This window comes from Urocitellus parryii, chromosome 2, assembly GCF_045843805.1.
Source record: "Urocitellus parryii isolate mUroPar1 chromosome 2, mUroPar1.hap1, whole genome shotgun sequence".
NCBI classification, from domain to species: Eukaryota; Metazoa; Chordata; class Mammalia; order Rodentia; family Sciuridae; genus Urocitellus; species Urocitellus parryii.
Window position 1 is genome coordinate 214,246,623 of NC_135532.1, and position 26,458 is coordinate 214,273,080.

Sequence of the window (26,458 nt, forward strand, 5' to 3'; positions counted from 1 at the left end):
TCAGGTATAGCCCAAGGAACTGAGTCCAAATGAATGTAACCTGTTTACTGTCAATTACATGTTGTTTGAATAAAGAACAAAAAGTACCATGGGATTACAATTTATAATACATATAAATATTAAGGTTTTTTTTTAAAATCATTTATTTATTTTTGGTACCAGGGATTAAACCTGGTGTGCTTAACCACTGAGCCACATCCCCAGCCCATTGATTAATTGATTGATTGATTAAGAAAAGGTCTTGCTAAGTTGCTGAGGGCTTCCCTAAGTGGCTCAGGCTGGCTTTGAACTTATCATCCTCCTGCCTCAGCCTCCTGAGCTGCTGAGATTATAGGCGTGCGCCACGGCGGCTGGCTTAAGGGGTTTTAATTACAAGATTCTTAAATTTCTGCTTGGAAAGAATGAATTTAAAAGGATGTCATAAAGTTTGAGAACTGTGTTTGATTAAAATGCTACCCCAAAAGTATCCTTGGAAGGAAGTACGGAATGCAGGGCTTCCCTTTTAAATCTGCTGTCCATCCCCATTGCTGCAGCCAAACTTCTAATTTAGGTCAAAACCCATCAGGACTTTCTCAACGTAGTCAGCCAGGATGCGGCACGAGGGGGGGTGGGGGCTGAGGCAGTGCTCAGCCCTGCTCCTCCACTGGGGGTTAGATGGAGACCCCGTCACTCACGCACAAGCACAGGACCTGCAAGCGCCCAGGAAGGCGGTCTCCGTGGGAGCCCCAGAACCGCTCGGCAAGCCAGGCCTCCTGGCTCTGGGGCAAGAACTGAGGCCTCTGGCAAGAGGAAGATGGTGAGGGTGTCTCAGTAGGAAAGCACAGGCCGCTCTCCACTGGAGGACTGTCATCCGTCACCCTGGAAACCAAAGAGCACTACAGGCGTTTGAGAGCCTAAAACTGCTAGAGGGTAGCCGAGCTGCTCCATCATGAGGACGAAGATGACCCAGCCCACAGAGAGCCAGCACAATGGCAGGAGGAAACGGGCCACTTTACTGAGGCCAGCGCAAAGCTCAGTGTTTATAAGATCTCTTTCCTCCTGTGGAAGATGAAAAGAAAGTACAAAGGGGCGGGGGGGGGGCGGGGGCAGACTCTTCAGGACACTGTCAACTCAAGCGACCCAGCATTCAAGCTTTCCGGTTATGCAACCACCAAAGCAGTTTCTGCTTCCATAGGAGCTGAGTTCTAAAAGTGTTCTCTGGCCGCTTTAACACATCCCACAGATTTAAAAGGGGCCAGTGGCCTAAAATCTTACAGCCTTTATTTAAGCACTTTTTGGGGACAAACACCAGAGCACTGATTCCATGATTTTGGAGCCCATGATACATCCAGTGGTAGTTCCTATAGTTCTCTATCACCTTTTTTTAAAAATCTCTTTTTGAACAAACTTCAAAGAAGGAACAACTACCAAGGATGAAGACTTATTTGTGCAAGTCAGACATACCCATTGTCAAAGTTAACTTCATTAAGTGACACAGACTGTAATACTCAACAGACTGATGTTAACAATAAGCTTATTAAAACAATAAGCTCTAATTGGGTTTTGTTAAATTCTCCCTTGCCATGAACCACTACATTTTCTCTTTGAGGTAGAATTTACTCTAGGAACTGATCTTGAAACAGGCCAGTTAATGTTCAACTGTTCACACATTCCTTGAGCCAATCTTTCTCTATCCACCTCCTTCTCAAATCAGCAGAAGTAAAGCCCAAAACACTGAAAGCTTTACAGAAGGAGGCAAGTTGAACACCCTTCCAAGCTGCTTGCCGATCCATCACTCAGCTTTCCCAGTTTCCGGTCCTGAGGTCAGGATAGGGGAGGCTTTGTGCATCTAACACAAAATACGCTTAAAGTCTCAACAACCAAAAGAACAGGACACTTGCATTGACAACTGGTAAAATAACACCAATTTAAAAAGCAGCCTTTCTGCTCTTTAATTATGAAAGAACAGATAAATGCAAATTCAACTGCATGCTAACTGCTGACCCCCCACCCTCTCCAAACTGCTATAATATATCTTCTTTGTCAACAGGAGGGGCCTTAGAGCCAAAGCATAAAACACAGGGGAATGGGACATTCAGATTGGAAAACAAATCCACGGAAGAGTCGTACCTTAAACAAGGCTAGAAAGAATTGAAACAGCAAAAGGCGCTCACCAGACGAAGTGTCCGATACACGGAGTCACCAGACTTGTCACTGTCTTCGATCCTGGGCTTGCGCTTTACTTTCCACAGAGCAGACAGCATCAGGGATAGATTCTCATGGTAATTAACTCGACCACCCCGTGTGTGTTTAGCAGGGAAACAGAAGTTTCTTAAAATACACAGAAAGCACCGAATGCATTACAGAGCCCCGGAGAGCATCCTCTCACGAGGCTATCCCAGACTGTTTCTGCCGTGAAAACCTGAGGACAGGGACTGGGACAGCAACCCCCACGCGGCACCTGCTCCCCATCCTGCCTTCTGGGAGGCTGTCAAAGGCTGACTGGTGCCCGAGAAGTCATGCTTTGATTTCTACTGGCGAGACAACAAAGGTCCAGATAGGGACAGCCAAAACAGACATGAGAACAAAGCACAGAAGCCTCCCCAGGACGCGAGCGCCTCTACCCTGCAGCCGGAGATGAGCTGATTGGCCAGCATCCTGCGCTGCACGAAGATATTAAACCTGCCCAGCTCAGACGTGGTCAGTAGCAGGCAGGACACTGGAAATGACTTTCCTTAACAGTGCAGGCTTCACAGTTGGTGCTCATGCCTGGTTGTGAGAGCCAGACATTTCAGAGATAAGAGCAATGTGAATTTAAAAGAAAAAAGAAGTCGTTCTGAATGGGAATGTCCTGAAAACAATTCCAATACATTTCCTACTTGGAGAGCAAGGTCACAGCTGCTGGGGCCTGGAATGCATGACCTAGGATTCCCAGGACCTGAGCTGAGGAGCACTGGGCTCCAGAAACAAGGGTTTTCCATTGGAAGCTGGGACAGGACAATGAGCACCCAGTGGCTAGAGGCATTGGAGGCTGTCACCCACAGTCACCAGATGAAAGGCCACCAGACTGCCCTGCCTTGTGACAGCCCCACCCTCAGCCTGTGGCAGTGACATTCCAGTGCCACCACTTCTGGACAACAAGCACACAATTATCTACTTGCTGAACTCCAAAATGTCACATGTAGCAAAAACTGCTACTCCAGAAACTTGAGAACTATGCAGAACTCCAACACGCTTTCTCTGTATCCTGCCCAAGGCTGTGAAAAGCAGCCCACTGACAAGATAAGCAAAAATATTAAACCACCACTAAGTAACAGCCTGATATAGTCAGCCAGGATAAAAACTGATGACACGTTCCTAGTTATTTAATTATATCTCTGCACCCTACAAATGCAAGATACAACTGAAAAATGACTTTGAAGTCTATTCTCAGAAAAAAAAAATCCTATGTTATAAAGGAGATGCCACAAAAACATTTAACCTTAAACAAGAGGCTTAGGACCTCTGCTTGCTCTAATTTTAAAGCATGAAAAACACATCCAGAAATATGAAGTGGTTCATGGCTATGTACCCAACTGACTTCAAGCACCACTAATTAATTAATCCTGTCTTTAATGAAGCCTGTATTTAATACCAGACCTTAACAATCAGGCCAGAAGTGAGTTTTGACCATTAATAATACAAGACCTGGAGCCAAACTGGGTCGTATCCTGTTTTGCCAGCACAAAGCTGTGTGACTCTTAGCAAGTCATTTAACCTCTCTGCTCTAGTACTCTGCAAAACAGGAAAAATAGAGTATGACTCTTAGGTATGTTGAGAAGATGAGTTAATATGGAATAGAGTTTCAAGTATACAAAATGTTAAATTAGCATGACTTCTCATTTATTATTAATAATATGCAGTAGGACCTGGGCACCAAGATCTGCTGGTACAATAGAAAGATTTTTGCTTTCAAATATTCTAAATGAGACTGAAAAGGCTGTTTTAGTTAACAAAGCAGAGAGGAATGGGAAGAGATGGTTTCAAAACATCCAGCCGCTCCCCCTCCCCAAAACTTGTTGCCATTAGTTTTGAGGAAATTCTCTTTTTCAGAAAGCCCATTGGGAGATTTGATAGAGAAACCTGGGAACAGCCCTGTCCCTGCTTTGGACCCCCTGCTCCCAGAGGGACCACACAGTCAGAGACACACCGGGCCAGGCTTCAAAGCCTGGAGCCTCTTCCTTCCTCTCCGCTGCTAGAAGCTTCTATTACAGAAGACTCTGTTTGAGATTTCATGACTCACTATATTTAAAATGGAAACAATTTCTCAAAATCCACAGGGGAATGAGAACACTGAGCTATTATAGTGAGGTAAAATGATCCAAGTTAAAAAGTACTCAAAAATAAATGTTTAGGAAAAAGAGGTGTCTTCCAAAGTGCAATTAGAAATTGAAAATAGCATATTTAGGGCTGGGAATATAGCTCAAACAGTGCTTATCTAGTAAGCATAAGGCAAAAATGTGTGTGTGTGTGTGTGTGTGTGTGTGTGTGTGTGTGTTTGTTTACTTATTTTAGTTCCTCTAATAAAATAATGTAATACCCTTCAAAATATATCAGTGTAGAAACATCTGTCTCTCTTAAGGGCAACTAGATCCCTCCATACCACCTCCCCCAAAGTGGATAAAATTAATTAAATTTAAAAATTAAATAAATTAATTGAAATTAAGAGCCACATAAATTAAAAAGTTATTTTAGCAGTTTTGTTTTCTGGTTATAAATGAAATGTGTCTCTCTATTAATCTGCTTTTTAGTTATAACCAACAACATAATGACTTTTAGTCCATAAATATTAACATTACATTTAAATATTTAATTTTATACTGTGTCCAACTTAAAAAACAAAATCCAGAAATGACTATCGTACCATGGTGAAAGGGAAATAAATATGGGTACAAGAGATATTGAAGACAGTAAAAAAAAAAAAAAAGTCATATAAATATAGAGGGAGGAAAAAACAGGAAATGGAGGTTTTAAAAATAGCTCATATTTGAATAGCATATTTCCATGATCAATGATGTGCTTTCCCATAGCGAGAATATTTGACCCACTCAATAATCCAATTGTGGTTTAAGAAGCACCCTGATTCGGCAGATGAGAAAAAAAGGGTGTAATTTAAATGGATGTGATTTATTCAGGTTAAGTGGCTGATAAGTGTCATGCCGAAGAATGAGAAACTGGTAGAATCATCAACATAAACACACCAACAACATTATGTAAAAAGAAGAATTATGGAAACAACCACATACATTGCTTTATGGCGGCGGGGCGGAGGGCGGTGGTGCTTTGGGCATAAGTAACATGGGTTTTACTTCTTACAAGTATCAGAAGAAAAGCTCTTTCTCACAGAACTCAACCAAAGAATAAACTATTTAATTTTTGTTAAAAAAAAAAAAAGTTTGTTTCTTTTCAATGTAAAGATGTTCAGCTTTAACAAGAGATAAATGCAGATCATTCAACTGGAGCTCAATACAGGAACCCAAGGAGCAGGACAGCAGAACTAGCTCAGTCACACACATGGGAGATGCTGTTGCATCCTACCTAGATGAAGCTGTAGGAAGGAACTTGGATGAAGTGGCAGCGTCACCCAGGAGCTCTGGCAGTGGCAGAAATTAAGGAAAAAGGCCTTCATTTTATACAAGTGATTTCTGTCCTATGTCCCTAAGGCTGTCATTTGGATTTCACATCCTGCTATTTAGCAACCTCTCGGAAGCAGAAACACTTTGTCCCATGGAGAGGCCACTGAACCACCCACAGTGGCAGAGGTGGTGTGTCAGCTGTGACTCTCTGGTGGTTCGAAACACGGACGTGCAAATGAAAACCTCTCACCTTGCTGCTGTGATCAGTCTCATCAGAGGATTCCAGGTCTGGCCCTTCAGTCTCTTCTGGAGCGGTCTCGGCACTACTGCCCTGCTCGCTGCAGAGGCTGTGCCCTGTCGGGGGAAATCAGAAGACAACATGGGTCAACATGTATGGCCACTGCTGACAGCCACTCCTGTGTGCCGGCCAAGGGAGCCAAGCTCCCGAGGGGGCGCTGTTAGATGTCCAAGTACAAGCCACGATCTTGGCTCAATAAGCGGTAGGTCAGTAACTGCTACTGTTATTTCATATTACACCTGTATGATTCATACTGTATGTTTGATAATACAGAATAGTTGCTACAGAGTGACTATTTGTGCCTCTCCCATCTCATGTTGAAGTCTCAAACTCCAATGCCACTGTGATGGTCCTTGGAGGTGGGGAAGAAATGAAGTTCAGATTAGATCTCGAGGGATGGAGTTTCCACGATGGGGTTAGGATTAGTCCTTATAGAGAGGAAAATGGACTGGGCCTGATCCACACTGAGGGACTCCCCAGCCTATAAAACTGTGAGGAATGAATGACTTGTTTGGCCACTCAGTCTGTGGTGTTATAAAGAGCCTGAGCTAAGACAATAACATCATTTATAAGACTATGTATTGATGCTATCTTAAATTGATTTAGAATCAGTAAATTAATTGATAGATTGATTCATTATTTGCTAAAATAATCAAATAAACCATACCAAAAAGACAGCATAACCAAAAACGACTGTGTTACATCCATTACCTGAGAGGCCCTACACTCCCTGTTTCTGCCAAGTCTGGAAAATTGTAAACTTCTTATGACACCCACTCTCTCACCATCTTCTGTGTAAAAGTGCAGGAGATTTTGTTCCTTTCCTGTTTATTGAGTTTCTACTGTCGTGTTGCTACAGTGGTTCTCTGAGCTGGGAAGAGAATATAAGTCACTGTCCTCTGAAGGCTTCTCTGGATTCCCCGGGGACCATGTTAAATGCAGGTTATTCAAAACCTGCGGGTTGGGGCCTTAGATTTTGCATTTCTTCCAAGCTCTGGATGATACTAATCAAGACCACAGGTCCATGGGCACACCTGGAGTAGAAGGACGAACATTCGAACACCTTCTCTAGTGGAATCTGAAAACACAGTGACCTGAGGACCACTATCTTAGCACATCAGAGGCACTGGATCAGGGACCAAAGCACTCTCACTAAAGCCAGGCAAGAGAGAAGGAACTGGAGGAGGTGGGAGTAGAGGAGCCTCCTCTGATGCTTTGGATGACAGCTTCCCTCTGTCTGTGGTGTGGCTGTGGTCTGACCATCCCCTCCATCCTCCCTCCATCCCCCCACCACTTGGCAAATGCTACTGTGGTAGATAATTCCCAGAGGGGCAGAGTTGATGTAGCAGAACCTTTAAGACATAAGGCCCATTGCAAGGTGATGAGGTCACTGCCCAAGGAAGGGATTAATGCTGGTCTTTAGGAGTGAGTGAGTTCTTGCAAGAGCAAGTTGTTATAAGAAGAGCAAGGCTGGTCCTTGGATCTCTCTGGCTTCCTGTCTCACTATATCATCTCTTCATATGTGTGCCATTGCAAAGCCATCTGCCATGAAGTCCTCATCAGAGGCTGAAGAGATGGGGCTGCCTGATCTTGAACTTTCAGCCTCCAAAACTGTGAGCTAAATAAACCTCTTTATTAAGTACAAAGCCTTAGGCATTTTGTTATAGTAACAGAAAACAGACTAATAGGGTATGCAAAGTGGCTGCCTTGCTCCAATGACACCATTAGAGCCATAGTTGTGTGGCATCATTTCTGTTAAGATTCCAAGCTGGCCAAGAAAGTTAGGGAGGCAGTGGACCTCCAAGCAAACCTTCACCAAATCTCTCTCTTGTGGGCACCTCCCCCTTCCCTGAAATGAAGCACCAATTACAGCATGTACCTTCTGTGGTTAAGGAGGTTTCTATTTCCCTGCTTGTTGCTCTGTGCTTGGGTTTTCTGGCATGTCTTTTCACTATACTCCATCTACAACAAGGAGGTAGGGCCAAGAAACAGGATCAGGATCAGCTAATGTGGCAGACATCACCCATGTCATGCCATCCCCTCCATCAGAAATAAAAGTGATAGAATACTTTACATAGCAGCAATGACTTGCATGCTGGGACCAGAAAGAAGATGGGCAGGTTGTTCCTAGACGTGGAAGAGCTGACAAACTCATTTAGGGACAGTGTTAACAGAGCTCAGCTCTCTAATGGCAGGAGCATGCCAAGCTGCTCAGGGGATGGGCCTCTTCATCTCACTGTAGTCTGCAGAAGAGTTCCTAGACTGTGCAGCCAACTGCTGTGACTCTACAGACCCCTGTGCTTAACACTGTGCCAGCAGTGCAGCGAATGCTCATCAATTTGTGAGAAAAAAGGTTTTTATTTTAGTAATATTATGGGCCAGGCATCCTGAAAAGCAAATAAAACCTACTTCTGCAAAGTATTTGGAAATGTCAAATGAGAGATAACAAATATGCTTTTACATCTCAGAAGTTCTGATAGATCCACCAAGCCCAAGTGCTAGAGCAATGTTTTCCAGAGGAGGCGGGAACCTGTTGGTGTCATCAGTGAAACTTCTTTTAGGAAAAACTGTGTACTTGGCAGGTGCACCTGGCGCTAGGATCCCTGGCTTCTGGTCACCAGACACCATTAGGATTCCCAATCAGAGTGTCAGTGACACATGCACCTGTGTACTTTGCAACAGAAGCATCCCTTGGCTAAAGCCCTAAAACCCTGGAGCCTTGGATTTTAACTTGAAGCATGAGACAGAAAACAGGTCTCAGGTCAATGCTGCCTGGGGAGTTAGAACTTAATCTTCCACATCCACAGGGTACCCTTGAAGGGTGCTATAATTTGGATCTTGAACCCTACCCCAAAGGCCCATATATTGCAGGTACTACTGGGAGATGATAAAACTCCATCTTTGGAGAGGTGCGCTCCAGCGAGAGATCTTCAGGTCACTGGCTGTGTGCCCTGGAAGGGGACTGTAGGGTCCTAGTCCCTCCTTCTTCCTCTCCTTTGCTTCCTGGCCAAGAGGTGGATGGTTCTGCTCCATCATGTCATGGAGAGTGGAGCCTTCCAGACAGTGATGTGCCGCTTCTTCACAGCCCTAAAGGCACGAGGCCAATCGATCATGGATGGACACCTTAAAACTGTGAGTCAAAATAAGTCTTTCTTCATGAGTTGGTTGTGTCATGTATGAATCACAGCGATGGAAAGCGAAGGCGTTATACCCCTCACTCTGAAAAGATGTCAAATGAAAGCAGGACAGACAGAAGGAAAAGACAAAGAAGCTTCTCCAACTCTGCTTACACTCTAGGTAAGAGATGGGGGAGGGGGACAGGTTTCTTCCCTGAGATATAACCACAGACCTGGCCTCGGGAGTATTTAGGGCTCAAATTTACATGATGTGCCGCATCTTGGAACCCCAAGATGAAGAACCTCCTTAAAGTCCTTCTGGGTTTGCATTCCAAGGGCAAGTGGCAGAAGCAAAGACCAGTCAACTCTGGAAGGCTCTTTTCTCCATGATGTCATCATAGAGAAAGGCTGATCAAGCAGAAGCCTTAACCCAGTGTGACCAAACACAGGAGGAACAGTCCCTGTGAGCCAGACGGAGGCGCAGACACAAAGAACACTGGAAGCAAGACCCCAAGGATGACACCACGGGTATCAGATGCAGGATGTCAAATAAATAGGCCGAAATCATTAAAAAGCAACAAGAGGTGCTTTCAAAGGAGAAAAAGGTAAATTAAGCATCTCTAGAAACAGGAGCTGTTGCTACTGGAATCAGTGGATAAGAATATAAATTGAAGAAAAGACAGAAGACTGGGAGATCTCTGAAGGCATTTCCTTACTGCAGGGACTGTCACAGCTCTCCTTGTAGGACTGCAATTCCAGCTAAAACGCTATTCACAGGGGCTGGGCGGGTAGCTCAGCAGCAGAGTGCTGGCTCCTATGGGCAAGGCCACGGGCCCCGTCCCCTGCACACACACTCCCCAAAACAAATAACCAGACACTATTCAAGAAAGGACTATAATAAGGACTTTGGAGAAACAAAGAGTGAGAGAGAATACAACAGACAGAACTCACTAAAACCAATTCTCTAAAAGATGTGTTTTAGGAAGACTAAAATTAAAAAAAAATTATATAATCCTGGAAAAAAATAGTAAACAAGCTGAAAAGGTAAAAAGAGGATAAAGACAGGAGTGAATCCTAGAATACAATAAGACTCCGGCCTCTCAAAAAGGCTTTTGGGGGTGAGAAAAAAATAAATAAAAAGATGCAACCAGGACGATGGTCAGGAGTGGTTATATTTAAAGCACTTCATGGTGATTTTATGCTTCAGGAGGGAAGTAGAAAGGCTAGCTTTGGTTTCTGCTAGATTAATAACCATGCACAAATGCTAAGAGCAACCATAAAAGAGTAGAAGCAGATCATATAAATTGAAAAGTGAAATTTAAAAATGCAACCGGGAAGAGGGCAAGAAATGGAATCAAAAAAGATCATAGATAGAAGTCCAAATGCACAGATCTTTTAAGTTATTGTAGAACACACTAAACCTAACTCTTGAGCTTCACTGGCATGCACAACAACCAAAAAACAAAGCTCTTTATGTTCAGTTCCACTTCTTGCATGTAACGTGAAGCTTTGCTCCAGCTTCACGTTACATGCAAGAAGTGGAACTGAACATAAAGAGAAGATTAAAAGGATGAGAAAACGTATTAGGCAAATGTAAAGAAAGTTCTGTACATGCCAGATCCAAGATTGAGTGACACTAAAAAGGATGTAAACATAGAAAATTTTATGCTTGACCCATGAATATAGTTCAAGCCCTATTCCCAAAGATGATGAATATGCATTTTTCCAAGGATTTACAACTTTAATATAAACAGTTCATCTAGGATGGCACAAAATCAAGTCTTAACCAATACCAAAGAGTCTCTATTCATGTAGACCAGCTCAGGGGCATTTTTCCTAAAATTAAACTTTTTACAAAAGAACAAAAGAATAAAAACACCAAAGACAGTTTTAGAGAAGAAAAGCAAGATTGGGTACTTTTCCTACCAGATATCAACACACAGTCACAGTAACACGACGTGTCGCAGGGGAGAGCAGCCTGACAGAACAGAGAGCACAGAAACAGCCCCACCCACATGTGAAAGTGTGACAGGGAGCAGGCACACCACTGCAGATCCCTGGGAAAGGAGTGGAACATTTGGTAAAGGTTGCTAGCACAGAAGATTACCTGCACGATCCAAACTCACACAATGCATGAAAATCAGGGTCAAGTAGGTATAAACCAGAAGGTAAGTAGTGCAAGCTGCTAATCTTGGAGGTGAAAATACATGGGGCAAATGTAGTTAACAACAATGTATTATATATTTCAAAATAGCTACAAGAGAGAAAATGATGAATGTTTGAGGCATTAGATTTGTTACTTACCCTGATTTGAGTATCATACAAGGAAAACACATATCAGAACATCATCCTGACTCCATATCACGTACAACCACAAGAATGGCAAATCATACTCCACATCATGTGTGATATGCCAAAATGCATTCTACTGTCATTTATAACTAAAAGAACAAATTCTAAAAAATCATACTGCACCCCATAAAAATGTACCCTATAAAGATTAATGTGTCAATTAAAATAAAAAGGAAAATATAGAAGATGATGCTCGTTACCTCCAAAGGAGAGGATTACCTCAACAAGGTATAAAAAATACAAATCATGCAAGATCAAATATCATATCTGGCCACAGTTGAAAACTTTTGCTTGTCCAAAGGGACTTCCAATGCACAAGAAGTTTATTTTTGATTCATAGCAAAATATTAACATCTAAAGTATAATCAATAAATCAATAACTAGGTGTATCTGATTCTAAAGAACATATTCTTTATTTTACCTATCATGGCATGCTTTTTAGACTTGATTAAAGATAAATAGGAAAGAAAGAGATAGGGCGGAGGAGTTCATGGCAGACAGTTTGGGAAGGTGATAGGATTGATAGCTCTCACACCTTTCAGCTAGACCCTCATGTCTATTTCCCTACCCCATGAATTTGTCATGACTTGGGACTTACTCTGACCCTCAGACTGTAATGATGTAATGATGTGTGAATACCTAGCCAGGACTTCCACTGGCTTTGCAGATCCTCATGTTGCCCACCAGACAAGCTTCCTGCTGAAGACGAGAGACCTCTAGGAGAAGAGGACCAGCTGACCATCTCCCAACATATGAGCAAGGTGAACTTGAGCCTCCCCTCCTCAGGCAAACCACCAGGTGACAGAGCCACGTTAGTGGCTCCAGGTGAGGCCAGCAGAACAACCAAGCTGCAGAGCCTGGCCCACACTGCTGAGCCAGACACAGAGCAAACACAAACATTGGGCATGTTTGTCTCACAGCAGTGGATTACCACTAAAGAAAGCTGAGGAGGGACACCAGCAAGATGGAATGGAGAATTCAAGCGGGAGAAGGTATGATCTCCCTCCCACACATTGGGGCCTTCTCGGATACCCCAGCTTACGAGGCTTCTACAGACACACTGTTGAGTGTTTCTGGAAACTTCACACAAGCAGTTCTGCAACTTTCCACTCCTGCTTCCCCTTGGCTCCCAGAGACTGGCTCAGGCAACCGGCACTGAAGGGATGACGTTCTCCTGGACACTCCTGCCCACACTCACCAGGACACCCCACACTGCACAGATCTGCTAACAGTCAGAGAGGAGCGAGCTGGAAGCAGGGCTCAAAGGGGGTCGATGAAGTGGCCAGAGCAGGGGACCTGCCTGTCTCTACAGCAACACTGAGCTCCTGGCCAGGCACACGGGTGCCCACAGGAGAGGGGACAGGACAGGGCAGGATCCATGGAGGTAAGGATGAACAGGAGGCCAGCAGCCTAAGAGAATGCACAGGCCCAGAGCAGGGCTGCAGGACAGGACTTAATGGCCATCTCAAAAACTGCTATTAAAAAAAAATTCTGGTTGGAACGGAGAAGATAATTTCTTTGCTTTTTAAACAACTTCCACATTACGTTTCTGTGGTTGAAAAGCCCTTGCAACTGGCACACCCCACACACCATTTGCAGGATAGACAATGCTAAGATTCAGGGCGGTACAAACGCCCATGTAAATTTACACTGAGATTTACCTTTCATTGATTTGTATTAGACACATTGACACAGCTTCATTTAAGGTCATGCAGGACTTAAATTTAACAGAGAAAGAAAAAATTCTTCACCTGACATGAGCAATGTGCATTAAGCAGATTCCCTGATTCCAATACCTCCAGAGAGGAATCAATTTTTGAAAGACCTTATTAACATCTGAGATTGTTTTTTGTTTGTTTGTTTGTTTGTTTTTTCCCCTTGGGTACCAAGGATTGAACTCAGGGGCACTCAACCACTAAGTCACATCCCAGCCCTATTTTGTATTTTGTTTTGAGACAGGATCTCACTGAGTTGTTTAGCACCTCGCTTTTGCTGAGGATGGCTTTGAACTCAGAATCCTCTCACCTCAGCCTCCAGAGCCAATGGGATTACAGGCACGTGGCACGGCACAAGCCTAATACCTGAGTTTAAATTTCAGTAGGAAAAACAATTTACGGGATTGGTGGGAAGGAGCAAGGGAAGATTAGACACAGGCTGGGATCAACTGTTAGGCTCTGCTTTCATTTTGCTTTCCAGGTGGTTAAATGATAATGAAACAGTAAGAATTATACACAAGCAGTCATCAATCATAACCTCAGCACCAACAGTCACCCACCTTAACAAAGCTAAAAAACAAAATTGTTACCAAGCAAAACTATTATATAAATTAAATGAAGTTAAATATACTCTATGGGGAAAAAAAGGAGGGGGTGATATCACAACATAAAGTGGGTACACAACTTAATCACAAATTTCACAAAATTTCGGTGTCTTTTGTTTCCTACAGAGAGAAATTTTAAAATGTATAAGAGCTGTAGATTTAGGCCTCACTGTCAGCTTGTTGTGAAAGTCATTTGTAAGGGACAGTCACACTCTTTAAAAACATAAGAATGGAAACTCTCTGAAACAACACTTTTTTTCCCACACACAGGATTTGATGGGCGCCATCAATCAAAGCTCACTGGAAATCAAAATTAGGCATTTGGATTCCTCTCATCCCAGCAGGGCCCACAGAAGAAGGCCATGTGCTAAGTGACAAAAAGCAGGGCACACAAACAATTGACAAGACACACATGGCTCTGAATTTTATCGACAAACAAACAGGGGGCCATGTGCTGCCTGGTATCTGTGAGGCTTCAGAGAATCCAAACGCTAGACCATATTTGTTTGCAGAAAGATAAATCTGCTTAGTTCCTCTTTCCTCGCAGACCCTCCCTGCTGCCTGATTGTCTTCAATTTTTTGGAATCGAGTCCGACAGCCTCCATGGAACATCAGACTAAAATGGAACCTTGTGCTTCACAGGTACGGAACAGAAGCGTGCACCGCCCGGGCTCATCGAGTGCTGACCACGCCTGGGGCGCTAACGATTTCTCACTGCGACTCAAGGTGCCTTGGACTTTCATGGCAATCACAGAAGCCTTTCCTGTTAAACAAACGCTGCTTAATCTGCTCCCTGCAGGAGGGACATCTGTACTCCTGCACACCACCAGCTTCCACCCAGCATCAGACAGATGTGCTCATCAAAGGGTCCGACTCTCAAGTCCAAGGCTGGCCCTAATTGTCTCTAAGTACTGTGGGCCTGCTGTTAGCCTCAGACACTCTGCTTTCTCCAGCTCAAATGCAGCAATAACCATCTTTAAAATAAGAAGCAACTTCAATCCATAGAGCCCTGGTGCTTTTATTGTAATACCGGGAGCTAGTCACTGAGATAAACCAAGGCACCTGCCTGTCACAAACGGTCAGGTGGAATTCTAGGGCAAGTACATCACAGCAACATTCACTACAAAAATGAAAGAAATGTCAGCCCTGGGGGCAGAACCCAAAATGAGACCGACAACCAGATGCTTGAAACCTTGGGAAGACACCACCTTGGGATGCCACCTGATCTATGATTCATGTAATTTGCATAAAAGATGAGAATTTGCATAATTACTGATGCAAATATCTTTGTTTAAATGGTGAATTTTATGATCTACACCACAGTTCCCACAATTGGGGAAAAAAGTAGGTATTCAGAATAAGCATTTACTTTTTCTTCTCCCCTAGTTAGAAAAAGGGATGGGGAGAGGGTGCCAGAAAAGGACATTTATGTTTCAATTCTCTCAATAAATGCTTTATAAAACTTTTTAAACAATTACTTTAGAGCTATACTTGCTTCCCTAAGTTGATGTTCACTGACGTACTTCCCCCACTGGGTGATACAGGTATCCCATCCAATAAACCGGGCCAGTGGTTCTCAGCTGGCGGAGATTTCACCATACACCACTGAAGTCTTGCTGAGACCACTTTCATCACAGAACAACAATATCAACCAAAAATCTGGCTCAACATGTTAGTAGTGCTAGATGAGATCAAAATAAATCACAGGAGAACACGAGAGGGGCTTTTGGAAACCTCACACAAACATCAGCTCGCAACTTCCGACTCCGGCTTCCCCTTCACTACAAGGGTTTTTCTAGAATAACAGCCACTGAAGGAACTTTTTGTCCTGGACATCCTACCAATATGTACATAAACAAATGCTTAAAAAAAAAAGAGAGAGAAAGAGAGAGATGAAAGCATCCCAGTGAGACTTCAACCAGAAGTAACTGGACGGCAAGAGGCCAAGGACAGGAAACCAGGTCCCGGAGAACACGTAGGGTAGACTGTCCAAGACAGAATCCCTTTCTTTCCACATGGGAAAGTATAAGCAAGCTGTAATTCATGAACTTAATTTTTATCAGAAAAAATCAGCTGTTGAAGATGGAAATGAAGGAGAAGGTAGGTAGTAAGGACATCAAAAATTGTCCATCTTTGTTTACAGGCCAGCCCATGATCATGCTCCCCAGAGACTGGCTGGATACAAGCGTTTATTGAGTTCTTACAGGTATTCTTTTAAACACCTGAGTAACTCACTTAGTCTTCACATCAACCTAGTGAGATGGCTAATGTCATCATCTCTATTGTGTAAGTGAGGGCACAGAAGGATTAAATAGGACTGTTTAGGGGCATGACGGGAACATGGAAATGAACGCAGTCCCTAGAAATCTGGATCCTGAGCCCACTTTTAGCCACCAGGCTGTCATGCTTCCATATAGAAACTTCTATGTGAGAAAGAGGTCCAGAAATAACCCAACCTTGAAAAGGAACCACATATTTCCATCAGGATTCTCAGGGGAGGGGAGGATCTGGCCAAGTCTACGTACTTGGGCTTATGAGATGGCAAGAGCCGGCAGGAGCAGCTTCCAGCAGACCCTCTCTGGCCACAGCTCACTGGACCTCGGGGCCCCAACACGCTCACTATGACCACCTGAGGATGGTCCCTGCATCAAATCTCAAACCTGCCACTCAGAATGGTTCTTATTTTTAGTTACTTTTCTAAATTTAGACCAAGGTTGCCGACCAGCCGGCCCATTGTATAAATTATCTCAGTTGTTTTCTACGTTGACTGCAGCTGTGTGTGGATACCGCTTTATCTCTGCCTCATTATGGAGCAATCTTATGGGTTATTTTATCCTGTTTACTCGCTTCCCCTTTTATCTTTCACCATTACATGGGGACTAGGAAGTGGAAGCACCCAGAAGGTGGACAGGCAGAGACGCAGGCAGGAACCCCAGTTCCACGTTATGGCCATTCCATTGTGATACAACAAAGGAATGAATAAATCTCCCAAAGGTGATTCTAAAATTGTAGCTTTAATGTGTTTTAAACAAAGGTGAGTTCAGTGGATTTAGTTTGGAACCTCCACAGCGAACTGGTCTGCAGGACACAACAGCAGTGGGACGGGAAGGCCAGCTGCTGACTGTAAATCATCATGTAGAAGGCAGAACAGCCACTGTGTGCAGATCCCACCAGATATTTATAAAACACATAAATATATATGCATTTTTAATTATTAAAATTGGAAATATATATGTACACATATATATGTATATGTGTGTATGTATATCAACAGTGATTTTTTTTAAAAATATTTTTTTAGTTGTAAGATGGACACAATGCCTTTATTTTATTTTATTTATTTATGATTTTATGTGGTGCTAGGATAGGACCCAGTGCTTCATGCATGCTAGGCAAGCACTCTACCACTGAGCTACAACCCCAGTCCCAACAGTGATTTCTTTAAAGAAAGACTGTAAGTAATTTCAGGCATACTTTACGCCAGTGTTTGGCAAATTTATCCACACAGGGCCAGATAGTATTCTGGACTTTGCAAACTGTAATTTCTTATCAAAACTTCTCAACTCTCATTGTAATGGGAGAACACAGAAAGGTGTAAATGAGTAGGTGAGACTGTGTCCCAGTGAAAGGTTATTGAAAAAACATGCAGTTGGGCTGGTTTTGGTCCTATAATATAGGAAGGGCTCAAATAAGGGAAAAAACATAAAACCAAAAGACAATTTAGCACACACTGTTGCTTGGTGTTATGCATGTCCAAGCTTAAAAAAATCCTTTAAATAATGTGATCTAACATAATACTGAAGTCAGAGAGAAACAAGGGTCTATGAGTGGAATTTTTAAGGGATCGATGCTGCCATCTTGTGGTCACATCAAAGAATAACTTTCAAGGTCTTAATTCCCTTTCTTTTAGGGTACATGACTCACTGGAGCCAATTTTTAAAAATGAGTCTGGTACATGAGTCCACAGTGATACATGAACTAAGGAGGTCAATAGTAACCAAATGAAATGCAATCAATTTTCTGAAGCTGCAACAAGTTGAATTCTTCCAGGAAGCCACAGAACGAAAGAATGAGAAGCTTATAGGGTTTCTTAGCTGGCCAAGCTTCATATGGTAATTTTAAAAACAACCATGGCAGACAAAATGCCCAATTCAGATGCTACAACTCAGATGTGAAAACTAAAAATGACCTTTTAAATAATTCCAAAATGCAACTTCCAAAATCCAGACCCCAGAACCCAGTCATGGACAATTAAACAAAACAGTCTACCCTGTCCATTTGGTTACTCACTGGCCCACCTCTCGCTGAACAGAAATGGGTCGCCTATGTGCAAAGAGCAGGGAAGACAAGACAAGAACATAAAGCCAGTCCCAGGAAACAAGCACAGAAGAGACACAAGAAAGTAAGCATAGTATCATATGGTCAGAGCCCTCAGGGAAGAGGCATTTGTAGGATCACGGAGCCCAGGGGAGGCAGCGAACTCTGTGGGGTTCCAGGAAGACTTCCAAGGGCAGGTAGCGTTCAAGCTGCTTCCATTAGGATGAGCACAAGGTTGCCAGAGTGAGGGAGAGGGAAAGGAAGAGCAGCAGATGGGGAAGGGCAGGGGGTTCCGCTAACGGGCCCAAGTTCAGACTCCAGGTTGGAAGAGCCGGAGAGTCAGAGACCGAGGAGCTCTGAACACATTTCCATTTAGAGCCTCTCATAAGCCCAAGTACAGGACTGGGATAGGCTGGGAGAGGACTCAGAGTCTCAGCATCTTACATGATTCCCAGCGGGGTGTCTCCTTATCTCTATCCATAGTCAACTTTTCTCCAAAATAGCAAACACATTATAAAGCTTTCTAAGGAGGATGGGTAGATCTGAAGAAAGACAGTTAATCCATGACAAGAACACACTCCTTGGCCCTTTGAAACTTCCACAGGAAGCACAGGGTCGGTAATCAGCCCATCTCACATGTTGTGTTCTGCCTGCAAGACAGAGGAAGTCCACTGACATATGCAGGCTGCGTGCAAACCTCCCAGGACTTGGCTGAACGGCCATCCGGGGGCCCCCAGCCCTGTGCCTACCTGGGTTGCTGGTGAGGAAGGCCAGGGGGCTCTCGCCCAGGTCCACGGGGCCGTCCACTCGGTGGGGTGGACTTTCCAGCAGCTCCACTCCTCCCTCCAGCTCAGGGTAGGTCCTCACCAGAAGGCCCAGGGAAGGCTGCGAGAGGAAATCTTTGAGCATAGAGGAGTTGAGGGTACCAGCGACACGATTATTGATCTCGAGAATTTCATCTCCCGCCTTCAGGCCTGCCAACGCAAGGTGGAAATTTTTAATGTCACATGCAGAAATCAGAACACAACAGCTTACAAGTTCAGCCAGAATGGGCACACACCAAGCTCTCCAGCGTGGGGGCCTCAGCTCCTGGTGCTGAGCTACAATGCTCCAAAATGATGATGGGACTGGAAGGTTCTGGACATGGGATTGGAAGGTTCTGGACATGGGAAGGTTCAGGACATGCCTGTCCTGACCTCAACACATCACCTAAACAAATTCACTCCTTATTCAATTGATGTGATCTAAGCATTTGCCAATTTCTCTTCACAAATGCAGATTCTGGCTATCTTCCAATGATTCTGTGATGCCATCAGGACGTTTGTGGCATATTCATGTCTACTGATCATTTCTATAAAACCAAAACCTCGATCCTCAGAACCACATAAAAATAAGATAAAAACATTTTATCCATCTATAACTAAAAAATAAATATTAAAAAACTTTATTTAAAAAAACCCCAAACCTCTGGCTATAAATACACAAGTAAAGCTGTCTTATTCCAAATACATTTAAAGACAACAGTGTACAGATGCAAATGCAATACTTGGTCCCCTCCCTTTCTAATGACATGGGACCTTGAGGGTGAATATCTTTCAGGAAGTCCTCAGAGTTCTGCTGCTACTTTTGCAAAGCATTATCGGGGAGGGGCCCAAGGAAACAGCCCAGAACAAGCCCAACCTGGAAGAACAAGAAGTTGTGACTAATTCTGGGGCAGTTCAAACCGGTATGGAAGGAACATTCCAGCAGCTGGAGCAAGGGAGAGGCTAGGGAAGAACTGGGAAGGAAACAGTAAACTCTCAGCTAAGAAGGGATATTCTTCTTTGATATGCTAATGTGTAAAAACACAGTTGGAGAAAGGGGTGAAGAAAGAGCAAAGACAAATGAACTGCAAAAGGGAGAAGTGACCCAGCCCCTCAGGCATGGGGATCCCACCTCTGGATTCCGAAGAAAAATGATGCTATAATGAGGTTCTCAATTCCCCATCTGACTGAATCACACACCCTGGCTATCCTTACTCGGGTTTCCAAAACATGTGAAATCTATTTGCTGCCACAAAACACTCCAAGAAACAATACCGGTGGAGAGGGAATGGACAAGAAATAAGAATGTTTTTCTCCAAATCAGAGGCAAAATTCTGTGAAGCTGATTTCATTATTAAGTAAAAGACTGGGGCATCCCAACATTCAGATCAAAAATACAAAAATTTCTATTTGTGAAAAGCAAGGTTTGGGGTTTTTTTGTTTGTTTGTTTTTTGGTCTTTTCTTACAACAACCCAAGTACTTATAGTTAGATATTAAAGGAACTTACTATAAGAACAAAAAGACTTAAAAATCAAAACCATGGATGAGGTTTTTCAAAAAGAAATTCCAGGTCCACATGAACAACAGAACATGACTGTGTGGTCGGTTGAATGGTGACCCCACAAAATATGCCATACCCCAGAACCTGTGAACATGGTCTTCTTTGGAAAAGGTGTCTTTGAAGTTGTCATTAAGCTAAGGAACCTAAGAAAATGTGATGCTGGGTTACCTGATCCTAAGTCCAGTGACAAATGTTCTTGTAAGGACACTCGGAAGACCCAGAAAGAAGAGGAGGAGGCATACAGAGACAGAGACAGAGTATGGAATGATTCATCCACAAGGCAAGGGAGATCTGGGGCCACCAGAAACCAGACAAGACAAGAGAACAAGAGAGGATTCTCTACAAGAACCTTCCAATGGCTTCCTTTACTTCAGACTTCTGGCTTTTTCCAGAACTGTGAGAAAGTACATTTCCGTTGTTGAAGCCCTGGGTTTGTTGTGCTTGGTGATGACAACCGTAGGAACACAATACAGGTATGAATGAACAGGAGGTAACCCCCAATACTGAGGACCAACAAAGCCCCCCCAGCATCCCTCCACCACTGCCTCCCCAGGGGATGGCTCTGTGACTATTGATAATGCCATCGAATCTCTTCCAGTTTTCACTTGTAAGAGGGAAAGTGGGGTAAACGAGGGTAGATGAAGTCATCCCTGTGAAACTCCATGGAACCTAGTCAACAGACATGAGCTCTTGCTGTTAATATTTGGTAGAAGAAACGCACAAACTTTTCTTTCTAGGGCGGGACTGTGGCTCAGTGGTAGAGTGTGAGGCATGGGGTTCAATCCTCAGCACCACATTAAAAAAAAAAATAGATAAAATAAAGGTATTATGCCCATCTAGAACTAAAAATATTTAAAAACAAAACAAAACAAACAACAACAAAACACTTTTCTTTCTAACAAAGAATTGCAGCCTGCTCAGAAATAATCCCAACCCACCATGGAGACACTGACTGACATGGGAAAACTTTGGAAGTATCAGGGTGTCTAGAGTAATAGGGCACATGGCTTTCTTGATGGCTCTGTCCTATGTGCCATCAGGAAAAACTTAGATGACATCAACTGACCCTCAGGTGACTCGAAGAGTAGAATGACAGCCCCAAACAAACACGCCACAGTGAATAAGTGCAAAATACCACACTTGGGTACAAAATGTCAATTCTACAAGCAGAGCCACAAGGAGCACACATGCGTGAAGGCGAGCAGGTGGGGGTGGAATCCAGGGTTGACGACATCTAGCCAACGGCCCAGTGTGGCTGACAAAAGTAAAGCAAGACAAACTGAACCTGAATTAATGCAAAAGGAACATTCAGGTCCCATTAAGCCACATCCCACTGGACTCTCCCTGGATGCATCAAGGTCATTTTAACAGGGACTCTGAGACCCTGACAGTGTCCAAAGAGCAATGACCAGAGTTGGATTCCACACTCTCATCAGTGGTTCAAGGATCTGAAAGTGTTGCATCTGGCAAGAACATAACAGATATCAAAGGCTGGCTACAGAGAAGAGGAGACTCGAATAAACAGGAGCGGAAGGCTGAAGGAGGAGGACACTCTGGAATCAAATGTCACCCACAGGAGGATGCATGGCCCCAGCAAGTCCCCCATTACCAGAAGCAGTGCAGGGAGGGGACTGAGTCTTCACATACAGGCTGGATCTAACAAAACACACCCCAAGACCCTCTTGACACTGCCGTCCACACACGGGTCTCCACACGTGGGTGTCCACACGTGGGGTGTCGGGCAGTGTGTGGCTCAAGTGGACAACGCTCCTCTACTCTCACATCTGCAGAGAACAGCACTACGTGGGGGAAGAGGGTTGGAGCTGACAACCGTCTGTTTTCATCAAACACCAGGGTTTTGAACTAACACAGGATGTGACTGAAACCGGCACAGCAGATCCCCCACCCCCGGCCACGCCACCCAGCACAGTCACTGTGCTAAAAAAGATAAAGATCAGGCTTTGGGGTTCGAAGGGGAATAAACCCTGTCATCATCTCTGCACTTGGCTGAGACACAGCTCAGTGTCTGTATCCAATGCCGGCCTCCAGGCTCCCTATGGCCCAGAAAGGGCTGAAGGAAAAAGAAGGAAAGTCCTCCTCGATGACAGACAGCGGGTAAATGCTTCTGCCTTCATGTCCCACTTGGCCAGTCATGGCCACTTCTAGGCATAGCAGGTCTGTGGGTGGTGCATCTCCAAGTTCTCGGCACAGGGCAAATCAACCTGCACAGGGAGCTCGCACGCCACGACCCAGAACTACTACGCTAAACCAGAATGTGGAAGGAGGAGGAAAGAGCCACACTCCTCCTACCCTGGCCACGCTGTTCAGCCATCTTTAACAGAAGACTCACAGGTCCCTACCTGCAAACACGTGTATCCTAGCCAAGTTGACCAGTGACATTCAACATGGGTTTTATTTTACCACTGTTTTAACAAAACTAAAAATTCCACAGCAAGAAGAAATAAGGACGGATCCCAAACCCTTACCTATGGTAAGCACAGTGGGTTGCATCGTGTCCCCTCAAAAATGCATGTCCACCCAGAGGACGTAAATTGCAGAGATAGCTAAAATAACATAGTAATTATAATCATACTGTATTGCAGATATGATTAAACTCACAATGATTTAGGGTGAGTGTTCCATTAAATGACGGTGTTGTTAGAAGGCCAGGTAAAGATAGGAAGGACATACAGAAAGGTCATGTGACTACTGAGACAAAATCTGATAACAGATACAAGCCAAGAATGGCTGGGAGCCACCAGCATCAGGAAGAGGCACGTGACAGATTCTTCCCCAAGACACAGAAGGAATCGATCCTGCCAATGTCTAGTTTAAGACTTCTCGCCTCCTGAACACAAGAGAAGTTTGAAGCCACCCAGTTTGTGGTCATTTGTTATAGTGACCCTAGGAAGCAGTGAATAAATACCATCATCCCTCGGGATCCTTGGGGGCTTGATTCCAGGGTTTTCCCTGGATATCAAAACTTGCAGATGCCCAAGTACCTTATGTAAGACGGCACGTATTTGCATAAAATCTACAACATCCTCTTGGAATACCTTGCTTGTAATACCTAATACAAAGTGAACGCTGTGTAAATAGTTGTATTGTTTTGGGAAATAACGACAAGAAAAAAAAGGTCTGTATGTTTAGTACAAACTTACTTTTTTAAAAAATATTTTCAATCTGCAGTGGGTTGAATCTGCTGCTGCAGAACCCATGGATAGGGAAAGCCAATGGTAATCTATGTTATAAAGATTCCCCAGGAGTAGAAAGAGGATGGAGATTCAGGATTCCAAGAGCAGTCTAAATGCCTATGAGTCCTTTGAGGGCAAACAGGGGAAAGGGAGAATGTCGCGGGAAAGAGTTCTGCGAGGCGAGGGCAAGAGGGCTGGATCATGAATCCCTAGGTTCTCAACTTCTGAAAAGATTCTCCAGGAATGGAAGCAACGGAACGTATGCTTCACAAGACTTTACAGACTCAGGTAAGGGCCAGACAGCTCTGACCAGTGCAGAGAGGTCTCCCACAAGTTCTGCTCCAGCAGGAACCTCTGCAGATCTCCACAACCCCCTAGAGATGCAGAACCACCATTTATGGTTTGAATGGAACTTCCCACCAGCAACATAGAAATGGGCTCAGAATCAGATTTAAAACCCAAGAAGATGACATTTCTTGCACACCGGAGTTAGAATAAAACCATATTCTTTGAAAGGGTTTACAATGTGCCAATGTTCAAACACACCTTACACAAAAATCCTCTGGACTTGTCTTTCTCATCCACCAACTGGAGAAACTCAAAAAGAACTGCAGAAAGACAGACAAGACACTCACAGACTTACCTTTCTTGGAAGCTAAACCAGTTTCCTTTACACTGTTCACGTAGAGCCTTCTAACACCATCTTCTTCCACGGAAGAAAGTGAAAACCCTGCAAAACACGAAGAACCAGGGCTCAGACCTTCTGCATGTTTAGCAAACAACAGGAAGTTCCTGCTGTGAACCAGGTGTGCTTAATGTTTTGGGTTATAGTTTGGAGCCAGAACCTTTCCCCCAACTCAGATTGTTTTACAAAGCTGGAAAAAAAAAAAATGCGTTTTGTGATCACTCTAAATGAAGTTGCTCCTTATAAAATTAACTATCACCATTGCATCAATCTTCACATTACGTACCCAGCCACCCACTTGGAAGAAGCTATTTTGCTTTTCCTTGCTTTCTGGTAAATGTCACCCATTTGCCTTTTCCAAACTCTAAGAAGATTAGCTCACTTCACTAGTGTCCCCTGCACTGCACCCTAGGATATGTCACAAATGTCCCACCGTATGATGTGTGCATGCTGCCATATGGGCACTGCTTAACAAAATTCTGCAGCAAAGGATAAGTGGCAACTCACTTTACAAATTGAAACTGATTAATTGATTACATACTCCATTAATGATCATAAGATTATGAACTAATTAATCTTAGGCTTTTTTATTAAATCAGAAAAGAAGACAGAGTAAGACCCAGGTATTCTCAGTCATTTCAGGGATTCAGGCTGCCCCCGGTCCTGTGGTTATTAGCTTGGGTCACCCTGTTTCTGGATGGCCTCATGACAAACTCTTCATGGGTGAACTGAATATCCAACCAATACCGACTTTCCTGAAGAAAAAGCCCCTTGGCAAATACTCCTAAAAGGGCCACAAGAATGAACCCAAGTGGAATAATTTCAACTCTGGGGAAAAAAAAAAAAATCCAGACTATTTATCAATCCCTGTCTAAATGCTGAGAGAGAAGACACAGTGGTTAAAAAAAAAAAAAAAAAAAAAAACCAGACAAGCAAACAAGAAAAGAGAGTACTTCATTACAAGGCTGGGTACCAGGGACTCATTGAGGCTTTTCAGGCCATGTCCAGATGAACATATGGGTTTTTGTTTAGTTCATAGGAAATGGACAGCCCATGTGGGCAAAGCTGCTCATGGCCCTGCCCACACCCCTGGGTACTGTAACTCCCTCAGACAGCAAATGGCAAAAAGCTGCCGGAGGACTTTCCAAAGTCTTCCTGTTATTCTATTTTGAATGCTATTTTTACAGAAACCTGTAATTTTCAGGTTTTCAAGATGCTTCAATGAAATAAAAATATTTTTTATACACAAACCACTGACGTGACATCAGTGTTAACACAGGCACATTTATTTGCATTTCAGTAGTTTTTTTTCCCCTTTTATATATTATTACAGAGCAAAGGGATGGCAAGGCAAAGAATGAATTCATCAAACGATAGGCACCTCCTTTCTGAAAGACACAATTCTACAAAATTCTGAGATCAACATTTTGTTTTTCCTAAAAACAATTGCATCCTGATGGGGTGTAGAGGGAGCAGCCTACCTAGAAGATGGCAGGGGGAAATGCTGAGGGCCTGCTCTAAGTCACCACAGGCCAAAGTGTCAGAGATGGCTCAGGCATTTATCTGTATTACCACCTCTTTTCTTGGTCCACTTTTTAAATAAAGAAGTTAAAAACAAGGAGAGCAGGGAAGCCATCCAGTCTGAGGACTACAACTGACTGTGAAATTTTGTACCAGGTAATCGGATATAAACTAAGGATCTGAGAAGAGGATTGGACTTCTCAAGGTGACAGGGAACTAACTCTCTGTGACCAGAAAGAGGGCATAAACTCCTTTCCAAAGACCACTCAAGGAAGCCCAAATTCGCAAATGTGAACCGCACTCTGCTCTGCCCTGGACCTCAGGCTGCAGGACACCTGTCTAGAGATCAGGCCAGAAAGGGTCTCCGTCACCATCCCCGGCAATGACAATTATGAAGAAAATAGTCAACACCCCACAACTGGTTTGTTCTGAGGTGTCTGAAGAACACAATGATCCTAACAGCTAACCTTAAATAGAGTAGCAAAACTGATTCTCAGCAAATGGGTCAAACACAGTCCAAAATGATTGCCAACAGGGGCAGAAGGAGCTCATTCTATATACACCCAACCTATCCAGCACCGGGAAGGTTGTCACTTGCAACAATGGGAAGGTGTCATGTATGACAACCAGAGTAATGATCCTGGGTGGGAGTGGGGGGGGATTAAGACCACGTGAGGAAACTAAAAGCAACTCCCA

The 26,458-nt window shown here is 43.7% G+C and overlaps 1 protein-coding gene across 1 annotated transcript in view; it reads right to left on the minus strand.

The window, feature by feature from the left end:
- The window catches only part of Tiam1 (TIAM Rac1 associated GEF 1), a 131,281-nt gene that overhangs the window by 35,481 nt on the left and 69,342 nt on the right, over nucleotides 1-26,458 (minus strand). The window contains exons 12-14 of the mRNA XM_026393553.2: nucleotides 24,200-24,286; nucleotides 18,747-18,971; nucleotides 5,845-5,948 (exon numbers count right to left, since the gene is read on the minus strand). Coding sequence (XP_026249338.1) covers nucleotides 5,845-5,948; nucleotides 18,747-18,971; nucleotides 24,200-24,286 — 416 coding nt within the window. The remainder of the gene's footprint in view (nucleotides 1-5,844; nucleotides 5,949-18,746; nucleotides 18,972-24,199; nucleotides 24,287-26,458) is intronic.